This window comes from Phaenicophaeus curvirostris, chromosome 28 (assembly GCF_032191515.1).
Source record: "Phaenicophaeus curvirostris isolate KB17595 chromosome 28, BPBGC_Pcur_1.0, whole genome shotgun sequence".
Lineage (NCBI taxonomy): Eukaryota > Metazoa > Chordata > Aves > Cuculiformes > Cuculidae > Phaenicophaeus > Phaenicophaeus curvirostris.
Genome location: NC_091419.1, coordinates 4537972 through 4545594, shown reverse-complemented (window position 1 = coordinate 4545594; position 7623 = coordinate 4537972). Strand labels below are relative to the sequence as shown.

General features: G+C 55.6%; 1 protein-coding gene across 1 annotated transcript; it reads right to left on the bottom strand.

The window, feature by feature from the left end:
• Positions 1-379: 379 nt before the first annotated feature.
• Positions 380-7313, bottom strand: YJU2 (YJU2 splicing factor homolog). Its single transcript, XM_069878173.1, has 8 exons — positions 7259-7313; positions 5877-5977; positions 5221-5365; positions 4749-4883; positions 4227-4408; positions 3606-3726; positions 2384-2549; positions 380-1305 (listed from the first exon to the last, which is right to left on the bottom strand). Exons 1-8 carry the CDS (start codon positions 7280-7282, stop codon positions 1220-1222), a joined length of 960 nt encoding a protein of 319 aa, XP_069734274.1. The 5' UTR covers positions 7283-7313; the 3' UTR covers positions 380-1219.
• Positions 7314-7623: the final 310 nt, after the last annotated feature.

Here is a 7623-nt window from a genome sequence, read left to right as displayed (position 1 = left end):
CCATCCTACGCCAACCCCAGGGCTGAGCCCAGCATCCAGCGTTATAATTGAAGAGGCTAATTACAATGCGCGATAATTGAGGCTAATTGGAAAGGGGGGAACTGCCTTGTCTCCCCGGCTTTCAGAAATGCCCCATCAGCCCCCTGGCCCTGCAGCCCAAGCCAGAGAGCTATTTATGAGGGTTGAAGAAGGGGTGAATAAGCAAGAAGACATCAGGTAGAGGCAGGTAGGCGCTTTGGTAAGGAGGAATTTAAGGGTGCAGGTAAGAGGAAGAGCCCCAGTTGGGGTGGTGGCCACCCCGAGGAGGTCCTTGGGCTGCCCCTGCCAGCCCTGCATGAGCAGGACCCAATCCCCACGTACAAATCACTGCTCTGCAAAATAAAGAGCCAACTGGCTCCAACGTATCCGATTTATTACCAGGTGGTGGCTGCTGGCGAGCCGAGCAAACGGGGTGGGAAGGGGTTTATCACCAAGCTGATGGGGCAGAAGGACGCTGGTGGCAGCCCAGCCAAGGCAGTCCTGTCCCCGGAGCGCGGGGTGAGGCCAGTCCCCGTGTCTGTGCTGGAAAATACGTCACCTTTAACAGCAAAGCAAGGGGGATTTGGGTTCACCCCACAAAGGCAGGACCTGAGCTGCACGGGGTGGGTCAGGAGACACCCAGGGCTACAGAAGTGGTGGTTGCTCCCATGGCAAAGACGGGTGTCGAGCTCCTGGGACGCAGGGCGAGAGGGAAGGAAGGCCCTGAGGTCCCTTGATTGCTGTGGGAGGGTCAGTGTGTATCATGGACCTGGGCCCAGGCATGACCAGCACGGGGGTGAGGGCACCACCAGAACGGTGGAACTACAGTCCTGGCCAGCCCCAGCACTTCCAAACTCATCAGGGCTGGGACACATTGTGCTCTGGGGCTGGCTGGAAGCTGGGTTTGGGCACAGGCAGCCTGGGACAGCGTCGAGGTGATTCCCTTTTCTGAGAAAGTCGTTTTCTTGACTGGTTCATCTGGATTTGGTCTGCTGGGGGTGTCAGCCTCATCGCTGTTGGAGGGTAGTCACGCATCCCGGGCCAGGCAGGTAAAGATGCTGGGTCTCTAGATGGTCTGGAAATCCTGCTGGCCCCTGCTGGGATGCCAGCTCTGTGCTGGGGCTCTGGAGAGCAGCTGCTGCCAGCTGGGAAGGGGGGAAAACCACCCCTGATCCCTGCTCTGCACTGGCTCGGGCGCTCATCAGTCACTGGCGCTGTCCTCGCTGTCCGAATACGCCCCCAACAAGCCAAGAGAGGACGTGGTGCCCGTTGCTGTGGGAAACGAGCCTGAAGCGAAGCAAGAGAGCAGACACTATCAAATAGGGTCCTCCCCACTGCTGGAAAACCCCGCTGGCTCGGCACAAGCAGCCGTGCAGAAACACAAGCCTGTCTTTCCACTGCAGCTGCTCGCAGCCAGAGCCAAGGCAGCTGGAGCCAGGGCCTGAGCGGTGCCTCATCTCCCAGCCTGAATCTTGATAAGGGCAGCAAGGTTAAATCAAGTGGACAAGGAGACCCTGTGTCTGCTCAGCTGGAGCCCCCTGCTTTCACCTTGTGGCAATGGGAGAAAGCAGCAAGGTTGGCCTAAAGCCTGCGAAGACCCCTTCTCCCTCTGCAAGCCCCTGGAAGATTTCAGCCACCGGAAAGAAAGAGAAGAGCTAGCGTTCGGCTTTGACCACGTGAGCTGCCAGCTGCAAGAGCCCCAAGCCAGCTCAGAGCCGATTCCTTGAAAGACAGGCAGCTCCTCCAGCATAATTTGGCTGAACAGACCCTGCCAGCAGCCAGGAGCAGGTGGCTGGAGAAATAATAGAAAAAATGGAGCATCCACACAAGCTTTCCTTCCCCAGGGATCCCCTAAGGGCAGAGGGACTTACTAAGCCAAAGGCTTAGGACCAATTAGCCCAGAATCAATCAATTCATCAGCTCCTTCTCCCAGGGCAGCAAATTATGAGGTGCTGGAAAGCCTTTCTTCTCGTTTTCATCACATTTTACAGGTTCTGAATTCTGAGGTTTGGCAGCTTTTATAATCAGGCCCCAAACCAAAGCAATTTTCATGCTTTTATCTCACTGTTGTGACTGTTCCCAGCACTGTATCTGCGCACCGAGATGCTGTTTTGAAGCTTCTGGCCCTGACAGTCTCTCTCCAAGGCCTTGGCTTATCGCCAAAGGCCAGGAAGGAACCTCTCCTCCATCAGGACATCTGGAAACAGGGACGAGGCCCTGTTCTTACACCACCATCTGTCCCACGACAAGAACGTGATCTGAGAGGATTCAGGCGGTGAAGATAGAGCTGAACTCCCCTTGGGTGCCACCAGACCCTGCCCTGATGGCCCGGCAAGGGCCACCCCATCCCCACAGGGGCAGTTACCGGTGCTGGCTGTGGTGCCTTGGCTCTCTGTCCCGTTAGCCACGGCAGGATCGGGCTTCTGCTTCCTCACTGTGACCAGCCCGGCCAGCTGGGACTTGGTGTTCAATTTGCCCACGCTCCGCTCCCAGCTCTCAGTCTTCACCTTCTTACTCTGGGGCTGAGCGTCCTGCAGAGTAGAGCAAGGACTTTAAAATGCTTTGGCCTTGGAGGGGAGGCAGAGGGATGGGGGAGAAGAAAGAGCGGGGAAAAAAAGCAGCATAAAGCACCCGAGACATCAAGATAGCTGCTCAGGGCAGCCAAAGGCAGGCATTCCCCTGCTGGGACTGGCATAAGCGAGACAAACAACAGAGATACGGATCTAAACAGCTGCAAAACAGCCCTTGAAGATAAACGTCCCACTGCCTGTGACAGCTAAATCCAGCCTTGCAGAGCCAGGCGCTGGTCCTGGGATGACGAGGAGCCAGATCATAGAATCATAGAGTCACCAGGTTGGAAAAGACCCATCGGATCATCGAGTCCAACCATTCCTATCAAATACTAATGCCACAGGGCTGCACGACCTCTGCCAGCCAGCACTGCATGCCTGCAGGTTGTCCAGCTACTGAATGAAACTCCCCCAGGCACAGGGATTAGTGTTGGGCCAGGGAACATCGCTCAGATTAACCCCAGCCCAGCTTAGAGACATGGCAGCTTTGATTCATCCAACTGGACAGAGGTCCCTGCAGACACGGATCGACGCTGGAGAGTAGCAGGGCAGGGGCCCATCTGTGGGGATAATCCCTCCCTCACAAGCCGGGCACTGAAAGCTCTTTTGTTCTGCACATCTCCAACACGGACAAGACAGAACCAAAGCAGAGGCTGGCCCAGGCAGTTTTTTCATTGCGGTAATTTTCAGAGTGCTGAAATGGTGCCTGAAGTACAAACAAGACGCAGGCGAGCCCATACTTATTGAGCTGGAAGGGAAACAACGTCCTGAGTGAGGGTGGGGGCAGCGCCCTCCCAGCCTTTGTCAGCAGACGTGGTCTAAAATCACCAGCTGATCCCTTTCTCCTTTTAACCCAGTGCACAGGGACACAGGCTTTCTAAGCTGCTCAAGCGTGACAGGCATTAGGGCTCCAGCATCGCAAAGAGCAGGGACAAAACAAGCAACGTGCAGCCCAGGGCACTGGATTTGCTCTGTGGGAAGAGACGCGGTGGGTGGAAGCGTCTCTGTCCCACTCACCTCTTGCAAGATGTCCGTAGGTTTCAGTTTGGCCACAGGCTTTGAGTGCGATTTTGCAGATTCTTCGTCAGAGTCCGAGTCCACCAGCAGCCGCCGGTTCTGGGCCTGCTCCAGCATAGCTCTGCAAGGAGAGAGGCCGCACGGAGGGTCACGGCTCGTTCCTTTCCACCGCCACGTAGAACGGTGCTGGCCGTGCCCCGTGCCTGCGTTGTTTGCTGTAAGGGGAGCTGGAATTCAGCAGCACCGCAACGGGATCCACCTTCTCAGGTGCTTTTTAAGAAGTCACATTCAAGCAGCGCCCGAAGGCTGAAAGCACTGAGATCTGCAGCCTCAGCCAGGAGCAGAAACTCTCTCTCCATGTCAAGCCAGTTCTCAGGGGGAGTCGGGCCCCTGCAGCAGCCCAGATCTCCCCACCCGATGGGCCAGTGCTACCAACACTCCCGCTTCCCCTCCCTAAATACTTTGCCATGACAAACTGTCCCAGATCTCCTCACAGCCTGCTCAGGACACAGCCACACAACTCTTTGAACTCGGGCCTCTCAGGCAGGGTTCCCTCTTAAGCACCCTCAGGGTGCTGAGGAAAAGGTGAGACATGCTCATGAATGCTTCCAGCCCACTCACTTCATCTCTTGCTCATCCTCCTCTTGTTCCTTGCGCTTCTGCTCTTCCTCGTACTCCTTGTACTGCTTCAGCATTGCCTCAAAATCCACGTTTGCCTGGCGCTGGTTGAGTTCCTTCAGCTCCTGCAGGTTCTCCAGAACCTCCATCTCCAGCTTGGAGTCCTTAGTTCGGTTCTCCAGGACCTGGGTGAGATAAATTGGGCTTACGTGAGGTAGCAGAGCCTGCCAATCTCCAGCACTGCCTCCCCAACGAGTATGGGGCAGGAACCACCAAGAGGATCATCACCATCCTCATTTTTGGGTCTTAATGGGACAGAAAAAACGCGGACAGCCTGTCACAAGTTCCAGGTTAGGAGCAAACCTCCTGAGAGCAGAGAGTTGTCTCCTGGCCTGTCCTGAGCACAGCGAGACCTTGGGAGCCTGAAGAACAAGCTGATGGCTAAGAAGGCACCTGCTTTGCTGGGAAAGCCAGCCAGGGCAGGAGAGAGGTTTGCCTTCTGCAGAGGAGGTCGCATTCTCATACCTTCATAGGATTGTTGAGCTCTTCCTCTTCCCTCTCCTTCTGCATTCTTTTCTCCTCTTCCTCCAAGAGTTTCTCAGCTTGGAAGTTGCGAGTGGCACCATGTTCCATAGTGTAGTCTGTGTTCTCTGGATCTGTCTGCAGAAGAAACAAGGCAGCAAAATCATTGTACCGGGGCAGTTCTGTTCCATCCATCCATCCTACGGCCTCTTCCAGAGCCACATGCAAACATTTTCCCATTTCATTCACATTGTGGGACAGACGATCACCCACAGCTTTCTGTTCTGTTCCAGCTGATGTGCTGCTGCAGCTCATCCATGGATAGATGAGACATTTCACAACTACAAACTGCCCCAATAAGGGAAGATAACACCAGAAAGCACACATTCAGACTCTTTGGAACACCCCTTCCCCACGAGGGGTATCCACAACGTTCTCAGAAAGCAAGAGCACTAAAATACAGAAGATATTTCACCTTGAAAGTGATCTCTGCCAGGCAACGTGTGCACTTGATGTAGAAGCGGAAGATGGGAAGTCCCAGGTACACCTCATTCTGAACAGTCTCCTTACGGGCGTTAAACTTCTTCCCTTTATAGATGTATTCACCGCATGTCTTGCATCTAGAAAAAAACAAAGGAAAGTTCATAACACATTAGGAGAAGGAAGCAAACAGACAAGAAAGGTCCAAATAATTTTTTGGCCATGTCAGCCTGCGCTCTGAGCAATGGTTATATTCTCCTTTGGAAATCACAGAATAGTTTGGGTTGGAAGGGACCTCAAAGCCCCTCGAGTTCCAAGCCCTCAGTGATGGGAAAGGACACCTCCCACTAGACCAGGCTGCCCAAGGTCCCATCCAACCTGGCCTTGAACACTTCCAAGGCCGGGACATCCACAACTTCCCTGGGCAACCTGGGCCAGTGCCCCACCACTCTCCTAGTGAAGAAATTCTTGAAACAACTCCAAAATCACCCACAGCATCTCTTGCATCTCCCTCACCCCTTTTCTTCCAGTCTGTGTCACCTCCAATATCTGCTGACAGCAGTTCCCCTGCAGTATTCGGAGCCTAAAGAATTCCCAGCAAGCTCCTAGCTTCCACAGCCACCTCCTTCTGATTGGCACAGCCTCTCTTACCGCATGTTGAAGGGAGCCATGAGACGCACCACATACTGCCGGTCCTTTGGGAGTTTGAGCTTTGGGATCTTAGCTGGATCGAAGTCTGGTGGGTAGTATTTCTACAGAGAGAGAACAGAGACGTGTGCTGGGCGTGGAGTCACCATGAGCAGCAAGAAACACGTCAGGCAGGCTCTCAGCTGCCGTGTGAACTCGAGGGATCAGCTCCATGCCTGCCAGAGCCAGGCAATGGGGTCTGTCCGTCTGTCTGTCCATCTGTCCTTAGCCTGTGGACACCCAATCCTTGCATACTGAGACCAGTGCTGTTTAATATCGTTATCAATGATATAGACAGCGAGATTCAGTGCACCCTCAGCAAGTCTGCAGATGACACCAAACTGAGTGGTGCAGTTGCTACACCAGGAGGACGGGATGTCATCCAGAGGGACTTGGACAGGCTGGAGCAGTGGGGCTGGGAGAACCTCATGAGGTTCAACAAGGCCAAGGGCAAGGTCCTACACCTGGGTCGGGGCAATCCTCGGTTTCAGTACAGGATGGGGGATGATGTGATGGAGAGCAGCCCTGAGGAGAAGGACTTGGGGTGCTGGGGGATGAGAAGCTCGATGTGAGATGGGAATGTGCACTCGCAGCCCAGAAACCAACCGTGTCCTGGGCTGCATCCAAAGCAGCGCGGCCAGCAGGGAGGGAGGGGATTGTCCCCTTTGTTCATCTCTTGGGAGACCTTATCTGGAGGATTGTGTCCAGTTCTGGAATCCTCAACATAAGAAGGAGATGGAGCTGTTGGAACAGGTCCAGAGGAGGCTATGAGGACGATGTGAGGGCTGGAGAACCTCCTGTATGAGGCCAGGCTGAGAGAGTTGGGGTTGTTCAGCCTGGAGAAGAGAAGGCTCCCAGGAGACCTTAGAGCAGCTTCCAGTACCTGAAGAGGCTACAAGAAAACTGGGGAGAGACTGTTTACAAAGGCTTGGAGTGATAGGACGAGGGGCAATGGGGATAAACTGGAGAGGGGCAGATTTAGACTAGAAATAAGGAAGAATTTCTTCCCTATGAGAGTGGGGAGGCCCTGGCCCAGGTTGCCCAGGGAAGCTGTGGCTGCCCCATCCCTGGAGGGGTTCCAGGCCCGGTTGGATGGGGCTTGGAGCCCCTGATCCAGTGGGAGGTGTCCCTGCCCATGGCAGGGGTGGAACTGGATGATCATTAAGGTCCCTTCCAACCCAAACTATTCTACGATTCCAGGGCCTCATGTCCCTGCCAGCCCGTCCCAAGCGCTTCCAGGAGTCCCCAGCCCCCTCAGGGCCCCCTAGCCAGGGAGGCGACCAACCCTGGCGAACAGAGAGCCCTCTCCCCGAGCATCCCCAGCGCTGGAATCCCCCCCGACTCACGTTCAAAACCTTCCGCTCCGACATCTCTGCGGCCTCCCCAGCGCCGGCCCCGCCTCCCCCCGCGCCGCCTGCGCCCCGGGGCGGGCCCCGCTCCCATTGGCCGCGCCCGGCCTCGCTGCCATTGGCTGCCCTGGCCCCGTCCGCGATGTCATTGGTGCCCCCAGCCCCATAGGCACTGCTGCCCTCATCATAGAATCGTTTGGGTTGGAAGGGGCCTTAAAGATCATCCAGTTCCCCCCCTGCCATGGGCAGGGGCACCTCCCACTGCATCAGGGGCTCCAAGCCCCATCCAACCTGGCCTTGAACCCCTCCAGGGATGGGGCAGCCACCCCTGCTCTGGGCAACCTGTTCCAGGGCCTCCCCAC